General features: G+C 46.3%; 1 protein-coding gene across 5 annotated transcripts in view; it reads right to left on the reverse strand.

Moving 5' to 3' along the window:
* The window catches only part of LOC122554098 (choline transporter-like protein 5), a 281,888-nt gene that overhangs the window by 112,440 nt on the left and 151,358 nt on the right, over positions 1-18,090 (reverse strand). For all 5 annotated transcript variants that reach the window (XM_043698569.1, XM_043698571.1, XM_043698568.1 and 2 more), the window contains exons 2-3: positions 17,132-17,180; positions 1,884-1,957 (exon numbers count right to left, since the gene is read on the reverse strand). In XM_043698569.1, coding sequence (XP_043554504.1) covers positions 1,884-1,957; positions 17,132-17,180 — 123 coding nt within the window. The remainder of the gene's footprint in view (positions 1-1,883; positions 1,958-17,131; positions 17,181-18,090) is intronic.

The following is an 18,090-nucleotide window of genomic DNA, read 5'->3' on the forward strand; positions in this document are numbered from 1 at the left end:
CAGGCTCTCTGCCTTCATTCCTGATGAAGGGCTTTTGCCCGAAACGTCGATTTTGCTGCTCCTCGGATGCTGCCTGAACTGTTGTGCTCTTCCAGCACCACTAATCCAAAATCTGGTTTCCAGCATCTGCAGTCATTGTTTTTACCTGTTTGTGGTAGCAGTCCAGGTGATGACACAGCCTGGTGTGTGGGGCTTAGGGTAAGGAGATGGGAACTTGATATTGAGTCCGGAGGGCTGCAGGGTTCCCAAGCTGAAAATGAGATGCTGTTCTTCCAGCTTGTGCTGAGCTTCTCTGGAGCACTGTAGCAAGCCTGAGACAGAGATGTTGGCTAGGGAAGAGAGTGGGGTGTTTAAGTGGTAAGCAACTGGAAGCTCAGGGTTGTTTTCTGTGGGCAGAACATAGGTGTTCTGTGATGTGGTCAGATAATCTGTGCTTCATTTCCCGAGTGTAGAGGAGACCACATTGTGAGCAGCAAATGTATTAGACTAGATTGTGAGAAGCTGAGAATGTGTTGCTGGAAAAGCGCAGCAGGTCAGGCAGCATCCAAAGAACAGGAGAATCGACGTTTCGGGCATAAGCCCTTCTTCAGGAAGCCCTTCTTCCTGAAGAAGGGCTTATGCCCGAAACGTCGATTCTCCTGTTCCTTGGATGCTGCCTGACCTACTGCGCTTTTCCAGCAACACGTTTTCAGCTCTCATCTCCAGCATCTGCAGCCCTCACTTTCTCTCATAGATTGTGAGAAGTGCAGGTAAAGTGCTGCTTCACCTGGAAAGTATGTTTGGGCCCTTGGATACTGAGGAGGGAGGAGGTAGGTGGTCAGGGGAAGGTGCCGTGGGGCTGTGGAGCAGTGTTTGGATGAAGGAAGAGTGAACCAGGTTGTCCTGGAGGGAATGGTCCCTGTGGAAGGCGGAGAAGGGAGGTGAGGGGAATGTGGTGGTGGCATCTCGCTGGAGGTGGCGGAAATAATGGCTGATGATCCTAGTGGCCTATTCTTTTGTCTTCCCAACCTCTTCCTCACTACCATCAACTCTGGAGAAGGGTCACTCAACCCAAAACATCAACTCTGCTTTCTCTCTCTGCAGACACTGCCAGATCTGCTGAGTTTCTCCAGCAATTTCTGTTTTTGTTTCCGATTTTAACATTTGCAGTTCTTTGTTTTCGATTGATTTTAATGTTCACTTGGTTTCTGGTATCACGCAAGCAAACAATTTTATAAAAAATACTTTTTCAGTTAAGTTGATAATCTGTAGAAAGATTGAAATCCATCTCACTTCGACTGAACAATAATGAGCTGAAATGGCAGTGGTTGATTAACCTTTGACCTTTGTAGACAGCCATCAGCTTTAAATCATTGAGCCTTTTTAGACCAGAGTGTGACATTAATTTTCTCTCAACATTATTCATTAATAATTGGCCACAATCGCCCATTATTGATTAAAGCTGAAGAGATGGTGACACAACATGGTCAGCTGTGGATAAAGCCGCCTTTCATTAACTTTTGTCTGTGTCAGGATTTGTTCGTCAATATCCATTGGAGCAAGCTGACAACAAATGAAAAATCAAACCAGGCCAGTTAAGTGACTTTTAGTTACAAGGCTTGGCTTAACCAGGTCTTCTTTCATTGGGAGTCATTACAGGATCAATGGTAACAACAGAACCTGTCAGAATTGATCTCATTCCGATTCATCACTGTACAAAACAGGCCTATTACTTAACAGGAATGCTCAGGAGCCACCAAGACCTTTCATCTTATTTCCTTTAGACTTTAGAGGTGCCACTACTGTACGCTTTGTCCATGCATTCCCACAACAATCGACATGCTTAAGGAACGAGGGTAAGCAGAAACCGAGCATTTGGGTTTGATGGATTGAAACATACTCACCGACAACTCCCAGAGCAATGTAACCGAGAATCACAGCAATAAACAGCACACAGCATAGGATGTCAGTACAATGCCTAAAGTATGGAGAGAGAGAGAGAAACAGAAGGTACAGTCAAAGCAGCAACAACACAGGATCAGACAATGCCATTATCCCCAGCAACCTCCTCTGCCATTCTATTAGATCACAGCTGATTACTCACCTAACCCTACTTACTCCCATCTTTGCTCTATATTTTTCAGTAATCGTAACCAATAAAAATCTGTTGATCTCACAGGGGCAAGAGTAATCTATTTGATAGCTTCAGCATGTTCCGTTGTCCAATGAGATCATTATTGATCCGTGACTGAACTCTATTTAACTCCAGGTAAACTCGAGTCTTCTTATCCATCCACCCTTTACTGGTCCCAGCATCTGTAATCCCCAATCACAACAAATATCTGGAAAATACAACAACAATGGGTGCTGGAAATCTGAAACTGAAATTGCTGGAAAAAACTCAGCAGTTCTGGCAGCATTTGTGAAGATAGAAACTGAGTTAACATTTCTGTTTCCAAACCTCTGATTCTCTCTACAGATGCTGCCAGACCTGCTGAATTTCTCCAGCAATTTCTGTTTTTGTTTGTTAAAAACCAATTTCAGGCTTGAAAGCCCAATTAACGCCCAATCAGAATACTGCGATGAGTAACTCACCTCTGACTACAGAGAGCTGTGAACACAGGTTAGTCCATCAGACACACCAACTTTCCATCCATTGGCTCCCTCTACACTTCCCCAAGCCTAAGGAAGGCAGCCAACATCTTCAAAGACCCCTCCCACCCCGGTTATCATCACATCACTGACAACTGAACTCCAGGCTCTGTACCAACCCACAGCACACGGTGGGATCGGAGATATACCGAGGGTGAAGTTCCAGAAGGTGAGTTTATAGGTTATGCTTATTTGGGAGTCACATGAAATAACATTCATCAAAGGGCGACTATTTCCACCTTAATAACAGCAGCTGGTGCCTCTCCTGTCTCAGCATGCCCTTGTTTTAGTCAGGGTACAGATGGCACTGTGACCATGTCAATGGATGAGTAACCAGAACCCAATCATGTTCTAGGACATGAATCCTGCCATGGTAGCTGGTGACATACAAGTTCAATCACATCTGGAATTAACAGAAAAACGAGTCTAAAGGTAACCGTGAAATTATTATTGCCACACAAACCTATCACAATCACTCATGTCCTTTGTGGAAAGAAATCTGCTGACCTTACCTGGTCTGGCCTACATGTGACTCCAGACCCACAGCAACCTGGTTGACTCTGAACAGTCCCTGCAATAAATGCTGTCCTAGCCAGTGACACGCACAAAACAAAACTATTTCCAAGAGGGTGGTGTTCCCATGTATCTGCTATCTTTGTCCTTCTAGATGGAAGTGATTTTGGGTTTGAAGGTGTTATCTGAGCATCTTTGGTGAATTTCTGCAGTGCATCTTATAGTTAATACACTGCTGCTGCTGAGCATTAGTGGTGGAGGGAGTAGATGTTTGTTTTGTGATTAGAGCGGTGCTGGAAAAGCACAGCAGGTCAAGCAGCATCCGAGGAGCAGGAAAATCGATGTTTCAGGCAGGAGCACTTCATCTTTCACCTTGTAGATGGTGCACAGGTTTGGAGAGTCAGGAGGTAAGTTACTCATCGCAGTATTCCAAACCTCTGACATGCTTTTGTAGTCACAGAGTTTATGTGGTGAGTTCAGTTCAGCTTCTGGTCAATGATAACCCCCAGGATATCAATAGTGGAGGATTCAGTGATGGTAATGGCATTCAGTGATAAGGGCTGGTGATTAGGTTGTCTCTTGTTGGAGACAGACATTGCCTGGGTGTTCTGCGTTGCGAACATAAATTGCCACTTTTGAGCCGAAACATGGATTTGCTGCTGATGCCTGGTTCGGGAAACACCAGGACCTCAGTGTTCCACTTCCAGCCAGTCTCCCACCTTCAGCCTCCCAACTATTTCCCCCTCCCTACTCCCCCCATGACCTTGAGGGGGAATAGCTGCTGGTATCTGACCTTGCATCAGCTTGAATTGCCCTACTCTGACTGACCCGCACTGGCTTCCAGGCATGAGCGTGCCCTTTGCTCTGTAACTTCCCTTACATTGCTGGGAGACCCTGCACCTCTCTAATGTTGGACACTATACCCAATGCTGCTGAATGAGACTAATTGACGTTCCCCCACCAACAGTCCTGAACCATCAGCTCCCAGTTCACTCCCTAAACCTCTCCACCTCTGATCTCACTTCCTGTCTTTAAAATAAAAGACCTGCCTCTTTGATGAAGCACCTGGTCACCTGACCTAACATTCCCTCATATGACACTATGTCACACTTAGAATCACAGAATCCGTGATGAAGCAGGCCAATCAGCCCACTGAGTCTACACTGACCTCCCAAAGAGCATGCCACCCAGACCCAGCCCATTACCCTGTATGTCCCACAGCCAATCCACCTAACCCACTCATCTTTGGATTGTCAAGGAAACTCACGCAGACACGGGGAGAATGTGCAAACTCCACACAGACAGTCACCCGAGGCTGGAATTGAACCCAGGTTACTGGTACTGTGAGGCAGCAGCACTAACCACTGAGCCACCGCACCACTTCATTTTGAAATGCCCCCAGGAGGTACTCTCGGACATTTATTTTTATACTCAGGGTGCAACATAAATGTAATTGTTGTAGCGCTTTCTTCTGACACATTTTCTTTCTTTGTTAAAAGATGAGCTGCATTTTTAACACTGATTTCTACAAATCATCAGAATTCCCAAATGATAAACAAGCTGAAAGGCTCTGTCAGAGAGAAATCAATAACAGCTTTGATAGGGTCATTACAGATGACACGCTTTTAGATCACAGTAAAACTCCTCTGATTAACCAGCACCAACTCAACAAATCTTAGCTCCTCAATTTCAAATAAACTGATCCTTTGTAAGGCACAGTTTAAGAAATGCCTGTTTTTCAATCTCCCGCCAACCCTGCAGGTTCCTATTTTGTGTAAATTCCAGGCTGACATTTGGTCAAGGCACACTCCCTCTCACAGACAGCAATATTTCAATGCTGTGTCCTTGTTAGATCAACAACAATTTGCATTTCTGTAGCACCTTTCATGTTGCACCTTTTTTAGACCAATAACAGCTTGCATTTCTGTAGCATCTTCAGCCCCAAGGTACATCCCAGGAGGACGATCCCATCTTATTTGTGCTGCAGAGAGACTGGGAGAAGTGGGGCTGGATTTAATACAGCCTCGCAGAATGGGAATGGAATAGGGCCGGTGTCAACTTATTGCTGGAGAGGTTCTGTGTCAGTTCCTGGGAGTGAGAAGCCCACTCTCTGAGTGAACCGGATGTTGGAGGGGGCTGCTGTCAGCAGAGTGTCAATCAGACTCATACACCAGTACATTGACACAGATTAGACCAACAGATGTTGGTTCTAATATCCTTCCTTCCCACACCCCTCACCCCTAGTGACCATCCCCTCTCCCGGGATCTCTGTTCCACCCTCAGTCACCTTTGACCTGGATCCCCTGGGCCTCAGGTGGGTATAGTGCCACTGGCAGAGGTGGCAATGATAAACTGATGACCTCTGCCTGGCAGCTTCCCTGGGCAGGTAGGACATGTATCACCGGAAGAGACACTAACCTCCCTCACAGAACCAATAGGAGTTAGCCATGGTTTCTCCAAAATGTAGATGAACCAATCAGGAGCCTAGCAATATCCTGACAAAAAAAGAATTACAATATAAAGGGAGGCCATTGGACTGGTCAAAAAAGGAGCAATCAATTTTAATCTCATTTCTGAACTCTTCATCTGTTTTCCTGCAAATCCCACAGTTTCCTGGGAAAGTCAAGCACTTTCACAAAGTGGTGAGGCTTTCTGCCTTTACCAGCCTCTCAGACAGTGATTGCAAATCCTTAGGTGTGTAAAGTTGCCAAAATGTGTGATAACCCAAAGGATTGGGAACTGTTTAGAATACAGCAAAGGGAGATTGAAAGGACTGTAGTGAGTTCAACACAAGGATAACAATCTTACAATCATGGAGTTAAAAGCAGAACATAGAATATTGAACAGTACAGGACAGAAATAGGCCTTTTGGCCCATCATGTGCTGACCAAGATGCAAATATAAACTAGTTCCATCTGCCTGCATGTGTTCCATGTCCCTCTATCCTCTGCCTGTTTATGTGTCTGTCTAAAAGCCTCTGAAACATTTCTATCATGTCTGCTTCTCCCACCTCTCCTCGCAGCACCTTCCAGGCACGTACGGCCTCTTGTGTCAAACACTTTCCTCGTACATCTCCTTTAAACTATTCCCCCAACGCCTCTACACTCTCTGGTAGTTGACATTTCCACCCTGGGAAAGAGACTCTAACTATCCACCCTATCCTTGCCTCTCATTATTTTCGACACTTCTATCAGCCCGCCCCTCAGCCTCTGACGCTCAAGTGAAAACAATCCAAGCTGTTCCAATCTCTCCGTCTAGCTAATACACTCCAATCCAGGTAGTGTCTTTGGTAAACCTCTTTTGCAGCCTCTCTGAAGCCTCCATATACTCCCTATAGTTTGGGGACCCGAACTGCACACAATCCTCCAGTTGTGGCCTAACCAATGTCTTAGACAGCTGCAATGTGACATGCCAACTTTTGTACTCAGTGCCCTGACCGATGAAGGCAAGCGTGGTTCAATAAGGTCACCTCTCACTCTTCTAAACTCCAATGAGTACAGGCTCAACCTACTCACTATCTCCTCACAAGAGAGTCACTCCATACCCAGGATCAGCCAAGTGAACCTTCACTGGACTGCCTCCAATGCTGGTATAACAAAGCTCTGAGACACATTGCTGTTAGTCTGGAGCCACGTGTAGACCAGGTAAGAACAGCAGATACCCTTCCTTAAAGGATATTCATGAACCTGGGCTGGGCTTTTACAACAACTTTTGATAGTTTCAACACCATAACCGAGATTGGTTTTAGATTCCAAATTTAAAATTTTAATCCCACCAGCTGTCTTGGTCAGAACATTAACTTGGGGCCAAGGAAATACTGGACCAGTAATTGACCATAAAGTCACAATCAGCTGCTGAAATATACGAAAAAGCTGTCAACATTTATTATATTTCATATTTAAAGACTGACTGAGAAGATCATACAACAGTATTGCATGATAATATCAGACATTATTAAGCAGCTTAATAGTGAAAGCATATTATTAAAAACTAAATTATTCTGCTGGAATGTGTTGAAGATTATTGAAGTGAATCAGTTATATTTGTGTGTGTGAAAACATGGACTAATCCTTAATGGATTTTACGACAATCATTTACTTGTGCTATAGAATCCAGCAACTTTTAATTCGACTTGTGGTTCTGATGAAATCATATATTGATTAAATGAGAAATGGAGCTGGTCAATAACATGCCTGCAGGACCGATACATTGGAACACATATTTCACACATCACTCCAATGCAAATTAACAACAAGGGACTGACAATATGGGAAGTCAGAGGTTGCTGAAGACTGACCAATGAACAGGTACAAACTGAAATAAGTGAAATAATAAACAAATAGTTTCCAGCTAGGGGAAGGGGTTTTGGAAGATTCATGGGGATCAGAATCACACAGGGGTCAGCAAAGCAGCAAAATAATACACATACACTCGAGCGCAACTGTACATCCTCAAGGCAAGAATTCTGTGTCGGGAAGTTTCAAAGTTTCAGTACTGTCAGAGAGTCAGTACTGAGGGACTGCCACACTGTCAGAGGGTCAGCACTGAGGGAATGGCGCACTGTCAGTGGGTCAGTACTTAGGGAGTGCTGCACTGTCAGAGGGTCAGTACTGAGGGAGTGCCGCATTGTCAGAAGGTCAGTATTGCAGGAATGCCGCATTGTCAGAGGGTCAGTGCTGAGGGAATGTCGCACTGTCGGAGTGTCAGTACCGAGGGAGTGTCACACTGTCAGAGGGTCAGTACTGAGGTAGTGCCACACTGTCAGAGAGTCAGTACTGAGAGAGTGCCGCACTGTCAGAGGGTCAGTACTGAGGGAGTGCAGCACTGTCAGAGGGTCAGTGCTGAGGGAGTGCCGCACTGTCAGAGGGTCAGTGCTGAGGGAGTGCTGCACTGTCAGAGGGTCAGTACTGAGGGAGTGCTGCATTGTCAGAGGAGCAGTGCTGAGGGAGTGCCGCACTGTCAGAGGGTCAGTACTGAGGGAGTGCTGCACCTGTCAGAGGGTCATCACTGAGGGACTGCCACACTGTCAGAGGGTCAGTGCTGAGGGACTGCCACACTGTCAGAGGGTCAGCACTGAGGGAATGCCGCACTGTCAGAGAGTCAGTACTGAGGGACTGCCACACTGTCAGAGGGTCAGCACTGAGGGAAGGCCACACTGTCAGAGGGTCAGTACTGAGGGAGTGCTGCCCTGTTAGAGAGTCAGTACTGAGGGAGTGCCGCACTGTCAGAGGGTCAGTACTTAGGGAGGGTCGCACTGTCAGAGGGTCATCACTGAGGGAGTGTCGCACTGTCAGAGGGTCAGTACTGAGGGAGTGCCACACTGTCAGAGGGTCAGTACTTAGAGAGTGCCGCACTCTCAGAGGGTCAGTAATGAGGGAGTGCTACCCTGTCAGAGGGTCAATACTGAGGGAATGCCGCACTGTTAGAGAGTCAGTACTGAGGGAGTGCCGCACTGTCAGAGGGTCAGTGCTGAGGGAGGGCCGCACTGTCAGAGGGTCAGTACTGAGGGAGTGCCACACTGTCAGAGGGTCAGCACTGAGGGAATGCCGCACTGTCAGAGAGTCAGTACTGAGGGACTGCCACACTGTCAGTGGGTCAGTACTTAGGGAGTGCCGCACTGTCAGAAGGTCAGTATTGCAGGACTGCCGCACTGTCAGAGGGTCAGTGCTGAGGGAATGTCGCACTGTCGGAGTGTCAGTACCGAGGGAGTGTCGCACTGTCAGAGGGTCAGTACTGAGGTAGTGCCGCACTGTCAGAGAGTCAGTACTGAGGGAGTGCTGCATTGTCAGAGGGGCAGTGCTGAGGGAGTGCTGCACTGTCAGAGGATCAGTACTGAGGGAGTGCTGCACTGTCAGAGGGTCAGTACTAAGGGAGTGCTGCACTGTCAGAGGGTCAATACTGAGGGAGAGCAACACTGTTGGAGGGTCAGTATTGAGGGTGCTGGAGTGTCATCATTGTTAAATGGGGTTCTTGACCTGCTTGATGAGTTGGTAATTTTTTAAACTTTCCAGCTCAATGAGGAAGTCAACAGACTCATCCACAACCTGAGCTACAAGTCTTCTCAAAAACTTCGAACATCATTGAATCATAGAATCATACAATACAGCCAAGTCTGTACCACCAGAAGTATACTCCTACCTACACCTTCCTGCCATGTGTCACATCATGTTGCAGCTGTACAGGACATTGCTTAGGCCACTTTTAGAATACTGTGTTCAATTCTGGTCTCCCCACCATTGGAAAGACATTGTGAAACTTGAAAGGGTTTAGAAAAGATTTATAAGCATGTTGCCAGAACTGGAGGATTTGAGCTACAGGGAGAGAGAGGCTGAATAGGCTGGGGCTATTTTCCCTGGACTGCTGGAGGCTGAGTGGTGACCTTTTTTCCCGGGATGGCATAGGTTTAAGGTGAGAGGGAAAAGATTTAGAAAGGACTGGAGTGGTAACTTTTTCACAGAGGGTGGTGCTTGTATGGAATGATCAGTCAGAGGAAGTCGTGGAGGCTGGTACAATTTGCACATTTAAAAGACATCTGGGTGGGTATATGAATAGGAAGGGTTCAGAGGGATATGGGCCAAATGCTGGCAAATGGGACTAGATTCATTTAGGAAACTTGGTTGGTGCAGATGAGTTGGAACAAGTGTTTCCGTGCTGTACATCTCTATGATTCAATGACTCGAGACCTATAGCCTTGAATGTTATGACATCACAAGTGCCCATCTGAGTATGTTAAGAGGTTGTGAGGTTTCCCACCTAAACTGCCCTCCCAGACAGTACCTTCCAGACCCCCACCACCCTTGGGGTGAAAACATGTTTCCTCAAATCCCCTCTGAACCTTTCATTATCTCATCATGGTCCTTCATTACTGACCCTTCAACCAAGGGGAACTGCTGCTCCCTATCCACCCTGTCCATGCCCCTCATAATCTTACACACAGTTCCCCCTCCTCAGTCTTCTCTGCTCTTAGGTGAACAAGCCAAGCCTTTGTAGTCTCTTCATACCTGAACCATTCCAGTCCCAGTAATATCCAGGTGAGTCTTTCCTCCACCCTCTCAAATCTAACCACTTCCTTCCTTTAGTATCGGTGATTAGAACTGCACACAGTACTGTTGCTGTGGCCTAACTAACCACCATGACATACTGCTCCAACATAACCTCCCTCCTCTTGTTTTAAACACCTTGACTAATAAAGGCAAGTCCCCTAGATGCCTTGTCCATCTTACTGACGTGTCTACACATCTACATAAAGAATCACCTTGACTCAAAACACTAGCTTGCTCTCACTCCATGGATGTTGTCTGACCTGCTGTGATCTCCAGCATTTGCTGTTTTCAGTACAGATTCCAGCATCAGTGGTGCTGTTCCTACTCCATTACCTTGTTGGTTCTAGCTCACCCTGGCCTGAAAAGGAATTCAAGGTATTTCAGGGAACCAGTCTGCTCAGCAGGAGGCTGTGGTTTAAGCTGCTTCCAAACCAGGACAGCTTGGTTTGAATACTGCAACATATTCGAACTGAGAGTGTTCATGGTTCTCAGAACTGTGGAAGTTCATGTTGGCAAACTTGTAAAGTCATTACATTGTCTGCACAGTCTACTGCAAAGAAACTGTTCAGAGTCAATCAAATAGAATGCTGAAGTGTTGAGCTGGGGGTGTAATTTCCCTGGATTGGAGTCTCTGCAGCAGATAATATTGGAGAACACAGACAGCAGAGAAGGCTGAGGGGAGAGTCTGATCAAGGAGTATAAAGTTCTGAAGGATGTAGACAAGGCAGATTGGGAGATTTTTTTCCCCATAGTTGTGGGATTAGTACAGTTTAAGGGAAGGAGCAGGAAGTTTATAGGGAATCTGAGGAAAAGGCTTTTCATCAAGATGGTGGTGGGAAGCTGGAACTCACTGCTGGAAAGGGTGGAAGAGATGGAAACCCACGCAACATTTGAAGAATTATTTAAATGATCATTTGAACTTCCGAAGCAATCAAGGCTACAGGCCGCTCTTGTGCTGCAGTGGTACTGTCTAGATTAGAGTGGTGCTGGAAAAGCACAGCAGGTCAGGCAGCATCCAAGGAGCAGGAAAGGGGTGGGGATGAAAGTGATAGGTCGGAGAGGAGGGTGGAGCGGATAGGTGGGAAGGAAGTTTGGCAGGTGTGGCTGTGGTAGCGAGTCTGTTTCAGGACATGGTTGAAGAGCTTCAGGACAGAGGAGATGACCTTGGGGTTGCAGTGAGAGAGAGACTCACTGAGATTCCTGCAGTGGTAGTGTCCCTACCTCTCAGATAGAGGGCCTAGGTTCAATACCCAGCTGCTCCTGAAATGAGTTATAACAATCTGAGTAGGATGTTCAGAATATCTTCATCAATAGCACGGATGCTAAGGGTGCCTATGGTACAGTGGTAATTTCTCTAACTCTGAACCAGAAGGCCCACGTTCAAGACCCACCTGAGAGGTGTACAGTAACATCTCTGAATGGGTTAATTTGAAAATATTGACAAGGCCATGAGGCACTTGCTGGAAAATGGACTGCAAACAGCGAGGCTCACCTCCCCTGAAAGAATAAAGTGGCTGGAAAGATCTCTGAAAATGTTTGGAGCAGTGTCACGGGATCATTCTCCAGGTGGAAGGCCCTTACTTACTAGCACTGCCCGAAAAGATGGGCAAGACAGAAACCCTCAGATACTTGGTCTTGGATCATGACTAATGGACCATGGGTTGATAAGTGGGATAGACTGACTGACCCTTTCTTGGCCAGAATGAGCTGAATGGCTCCCTCTGTGCAACGCATTCCTTTGAATGTGAGATTGTAATTGCTAAATCCCAGAAACATTAGAGGAAATTCTTTCTCAGCCACTGCGGATCTCGCTACGAGAGGGAATGGTTAAAGGAGGTCGCTCAAATGGGACTGCTTGATGTGGAGAGATTGAGTATGTCGGGCCTATAGTCATTAGAGTTCAAAAGAATGAGAGGTGACCTTATTGAAACACATAAATTCATTGGAAACTTGACAGGGTCGATGTGGAGAGGTTGTTTCCCATTATGGGGCCAGAGGGAATTTCTTGATTCATTGAAGGGATGAGGGTGTCGCTGGCTGGATCAGCATTTATTGCCAGAGGGCAGGTAAATGTCAACCACATCGGTGTTGGTCTGGAGTCACATTGTAGGTCAGATCAGGTTTCCTTCCCTAAAGGACATTAGTGAACCAGATGGATTTTCCCCATGACACTTGACAATGGATTACTAGTCAACACTGGCCTCTTAATTCACGATTTTTTATTGAATTCAAAGTCCACTATCAGCCTTGGTGAGATTCAAATCTGGGCCACCAGCAACATTACCCGGGTCTCTGGATTAACAGTCCCGTGGTAATACCGTTAGAACCACTCCTCCTCAAATAATCTCACAATATGGAGTCACACATTTAAGACTGAGTTGAGGAGGAATTTCTCTCAGAGGCTAGTCAATCTGTGGAATCCTTTATCTCAGAGGACAGACCAGGCTGGGTCACTAATTACATTCAAGGCTCAGACAGATTTTTAAACTGTCGGGAAACAAGGGTTATGGGAAAAAGGCAGGAAAATGTAGGATTACCAAATCAGTCATGACCTCATTGAATGGATACAGTAGACTCAATGGGCTGAATGGCCTACTTCCTGTGTCTTAAGGTCTTGTTATAGTCAGAATTGCTTTGTCATTCAATGTATTTTTCTGCTCACCAGTATACACACTGGGTAAACAGGAATGACATTGAACAGTAATGTGTCTATTAGATCCTATCACTTTGTCCCTGAGAAGCAAATAAAACATTCCAGTTTAAACTGGGTCAGTCATTGAGAGTCGCGGAGTAGGTGCAGAGAGCATGAGGTAAGTGAGAGGTAATTTTTCACAATAAACCTCAATGAACAAACAGCTCTGTAATGCCAAATAATTGAGTCTTTCTGTTTATGATGACTGAGGAGACACTGATTGGAAAACTGAATAAATACATGAGGAAAGATTTATTTCAGCACAGTTTCCTATGATCTGGATAGCAGTGCCTTAAAGGGCAATGGAACCAGATTCAATTATAACTCAGAAGGGAACTGAGAAATCCTGGAAAGGCTAGGTGGGTGGTGATTTCACAAGAATATGGGAACTTGAAGTAAATTGGGATTAATTCCAAAGCGCTTTCAAAAAGCCAGCACAGAAATAACAGACTAAATGGCCTCATTGTGTGCTGTGAAAGAATTTAATTCTATGAATATAACAGAAACACAATGCATTTCCTTTCAATTTCATGAGTTGGGCGCTAAGTGCAAGTTTAGTACCTGTTTCTATAAGACCATAACAACGTCGAAGCAGAAATAGGCCATTCGGCCCATCGAGTCTACTCCTCTATTCAATGAGATTGTGGCTGATCAGATATTGCAGTCAATCACATCGCTGTGGGTCTGGAGTCACATGTAGGTCAGACCAGGTAAGGGTGGCAGATTTCCCTCCCAAAAGGACATTACCAGATTCAACAGCACAACTGCATATTCATTGAATTCAAATTTTAGCTGCAGTGCTGGGTTTTAAACTCTTGTCGCTGAGTCACTGAATTGTTATAGCACAGCACAGAAGGAGGCCATTTGGCCCATCATGCCTACACTGATCGATTGCCCAATGCCGATCTGCTGCCTTTTTCCCATATCCTGGACACCATTTCCATAGAAATAATCATCCAATGGGCTTTCAATTGAACCTTCCTTCATCACATTTCCAGGCAGTGTATTCCACAGCCTAATTCATACTGTGTCCTGTCTCCAGAACATTAACCTGAGCCTCCAAAATATCCATCTAATGACATCACCACAATGTGTGATCAGACTGGTTTACTCTTGGGGTTGTTGCCGGGGAGGTTGATGATGCTGATAACTTGCCAGCAGAATTTGAAGAGAGGGCTAAAACAATGGCTTCGGTTTTCCTGAGATTTAATCCGAGCAAAAGCCCTCTCCCTCAGGCAGCACGGAATGCTGCTTGTGACTAGATGGACAAGATGGGAGCAGCTGAGAGCTGGGAAACAGTGTCAGTGGTTACCGGAGGATGGTGTGTAGCCTGCACACCGGCCCAGAATGACAAGAATGCAAAGCTTATGTTTGTCACAGTCACATGGGGAAATGTAAAGTTATAAACTGAAATAACTCCACCGAGGTTGTTATCCTGTCACCAAGTCACCCTTTAGTTACATGTGAATAGCAGCTGACACTGATCCAGCTCCCTCATAGCGTGAACAGAAACACTCCTGTTTATATCTGTCAGCCAGGGCTCCCTGTTTGGACCATGTTAACAGCCCCAGTCAGGGGACTCAGTGTCTATGAAGGCCAGCGAGCTGACCTTGTTCTAATCACTACATCCCTCCCCCTCTCAGACCTGGGATGTAGACCAGTTCTTTATCCTATAGCTTCTCCTGGGTGTTTTCGAATAGGGTCCAATTACTCAGACTCTGCCTTGGATGGGGGAGGCGTGTACTAGACTGTAATCCGCCTATCTTTCCCGGAGTGTCTCGGCCAAAATTCATCTCCAGGCGGTGACGGCATCGAGGCTGCAACATCTGGCGTCTCCATCTTGGACCTGGAGGTTTCTTCGACATTAGGCCGAAGGGGAGAACCCATAGGTTCTGATGGCCTTGCTGGTGTTCAGAGGATCCAGGTATGTTTACACTGCCCCATTTGCAAGGTTTCAGCTTTCATCTGATCCACATGCTTTGTTCATCACCACCTTGCCTTCCTCACCTCGTATCGACCATGCCTTTTTCTGTCCAGGGTCATTTCTATGGTTTCAACATCAAACTTTATCCCCTGAAGTAAAGTGTCTCTCTCACTTACTGGAGTCTTGTATCCAGTATTGGTGTTCCTGATGCCATTTCACCCTCCCCCCAAGTTTAGCAAGATCAGGTTTGGGGTGGCATGGTGGCTCAGTGGTTAGCACTGCTGCCTCACAGCGCCAGGGACCCAGGTTCGCGCCAGGGACCCAGGTTCAATTCCCACCTCAGGCAACTGTCTGTGTGGAGTTTGCATATTCTCACTGTGTCTGTGTGGGTTTCCTCCCACAGTCCAAAGATATGCAGGTTGGGTGAATTGGCCATGCTAAATTGCATACAGTGTTAGGTGCATTAGTGAGGGGTGAATGTAGGGGAATGGGTCTGGGTGGGTTGCTCTTCGGCGGGTCGGTGTGGACTTATTAGGCCGAAGTGCCTGTTTCCACACTGTAGTGAATCTAATCTAATCTTAACCTGGTGTGGAGCCTTCTCCCCATTAGCAGCTCTGCTGGAGCTATACCCTTTAGTTACACGAGGGGTGATCCTACAATCAAACAGGAACAGGGACTGTTTGGCATTGCGTGAAGCTGTAGGCTGTTTCTTTAAGCCCTCGAAGTCTGGACTGCTCTTTCCACCAGACCATTGGACGATGGATGAAATGGAGCTGTCCAAATGTATTGAATGTCATTTGACTTTAGGAAATACTCAACTTCCCTGCTGGTAAATGATAGGCCATTATCTGTGACCAACACTTCTGAAAGCTTGTATATTACAAAAGATGCTTCCAAACTTTCCAATCATCATCCTTGCGTTTGATGAAGGTACTCCGAACATGCCCAGCCACTTTGAGTGGGCGTCCACAATGACTAAAGCATTGAGCCTGTGAAATGACCAGCACAGTCGACATGTAACTGAGTCTAGGGTTTACCCACCCATTCCCAATACTGTGGGGGGGGTTGTTGGCGTAATTTTTGTCCTTATTAGCACTCTGAGCACTGTTCCACCCACACGGCTACATCAGTATCTAATTCTAATCACCAGAAATAACATCATGAAGGCCAGTACCCTGTCACCAAGTGACCCTTCATTTACACTTGACACTGTCCCAGCTCCCTCAGAGTGAACAGAACCTCAGACACTCCTGTTTAAACACTGTCAGCCAGGACTCCCTGATAGGACCAGATTAACAGCCCCAATCAGGGAACTCATATTCTGAGAGCTCCAACTGGCTGACCTCATTCCAATCAGTCCAGTAACGTTAACAAGGACTATTCCTGTACTAACCAGGTGTTCTTTGGATTACAGCTAAAGGCAATGTCAAAGAGACAGGTTTTAAGGAGGACAGAGCAGGAGAGAAGTGAAGAGATTTAGGAATGGAATTCCAAAGCCCAGAGCCAGGATCTGAAGGGAATTCCAGAGCCTGGGACCAGGATCTGAAGGGAATTCCAAAGCCCAGAGCCAAGATCTGAAGGGAATTCCAGAGCCAGGATCTGAAAGGAATTCCAGGGCCCGGGACCAGGATCTGAAGGGAATTCCAGAGCTCAGGGCCAGGATCTGAAGGGAATTCCAAAGCTCAGAGCCAGGGAATTTCCCAGAGCCCAGGGCCAGGATCTGAAGGGAATTCCAAAGCCTAGAGCAAGGATCTGAAGGGAATTCCAAAGCTCAGAGCCAGGGAATTTCCCGGAGCCCAGGGCCAGGATCTGAAGGGAATTCCAAAGCCTAGAGCCAGGATCTGAAGGGAATTCCAGAACCCGGGGCCAGGATCTGAAGGGAATTCCCCGGAGCCCAGGGCAGGATTTGAAGGAACGGGTACCAAGAGTGGAGTGATTAAAATCAGGGCATGGTCAAGCAGCCTCTGGCCAATGAGAGGACAGCAGAGATCAAGGAGGAACATGGGCTCTCAGAGATTACAGCCCCTGATAGTGGAAGACCCTTTGGGTACATCTGCCACCTCCATCCTCTTTCCCAATGGACATCAACAGCCCAAAGAAAACCACCAGGTAACTGCATGAGAAGGATTTCAAACCAGTGACTGGATTGGCCACAGCCAGACGTGAGCTCGTGCACGTCAGTGAGAGAGAGGAGACAGGGGAACGGGACTTGGTGCTGGGTAGGAGCCCCTGACCAAACACCTACACCATTTCATTAACCTCCCGGACATTTCGGTAAATTCTCTCGTGCTATCGGAATGTTGTGCAGGACAGAAGCAGATCACCAACCTGCTGTGAATTGGTCCCTTGAACGTTGGATCAAATCTCCGAGGCTCTCCTGAAAGAGACAGAAATTAAAACTCACTCACAAAAATCATCTAGCAAAGTCAGAGAATCACACTACACTACTCAGCCCATATGTCTGTGCTGGCATTTTCAAAGATTTATCCAACTCCCACTTCCTTCTATTTTCACAATTCTCTGAAAATTATCCCGTATCAACAATACACCCAATTCCTGATAAGGAGCATCAGAGGATCATCACTAAACAAACAAAAATCCAACAAACTGCAGATGCTATAAATCAGAAACAAAAACAAAAACAGAATGTGCTGGAAAAGCTCAGCAGGTCTGGCAGCATCAGTGGAGAGAAAGCAGAGTAAATGTTTCAGGCCCAGAGACCCTTCTTCAGAGCTGGTCATTATTGCTTTGACCTGGGAACACCTCACCCCCAAGAACCATCCCAAGCTGCAGCAGACACAGGGACCGATTTCAAGGTCATGTGGAGGATAAATGTGACATGCAGAACACAACCTCTGCCAAAATACACAGACCAGATGCTTTGAAATGTCGAGCAAGAGATCAATATTCAGTTTCATTTGTTTTCCTCTGTTCTGATTGTAATTAAGTTATCTGGCATCAATCTGACCATTAAACAGGAGGGCACAGCAAGCGTGGGTCTGATATAAAAAACGTGTGAATTCAAGACAGAAAACCTGATCAGATCTCTCTCTCCCCAGTTGTGTTAATGTAGCACACCCACCAAGACAACCTGCATTTATATAGCACCTTTAATCACATCATGACATGCCAAAGCTTTGTAAAAGCAAAGGAAATGCTTCGTAAATGGTCTCACTGTCATAATCTCGAATCCAATTCATGACAAGCAAGCTACCACAAACAGCAATGTGACTCCAAATGGATTCTCAGTTTGAATGATGCTGCCTGAAGGGACCAATACTGTGGAA

The sequence above is a fragment of the Chiloscyllium plagiosum genome, chromosome 11 (assembly GCF_004010195.1).
Source record: "Chiloscyllium plagiosum isolate BGI_BamShark_2017 chromosome 11, ASM401019v2, whole genome shotgun sequence".
Lineage (NCBI taxonomy): Eukaryota > Metazoa > Chordata > Chondrichthyes > Orectolobiformes > Hemiscylliidae > Chiloscyllium > Chiloscyllium plagiosum.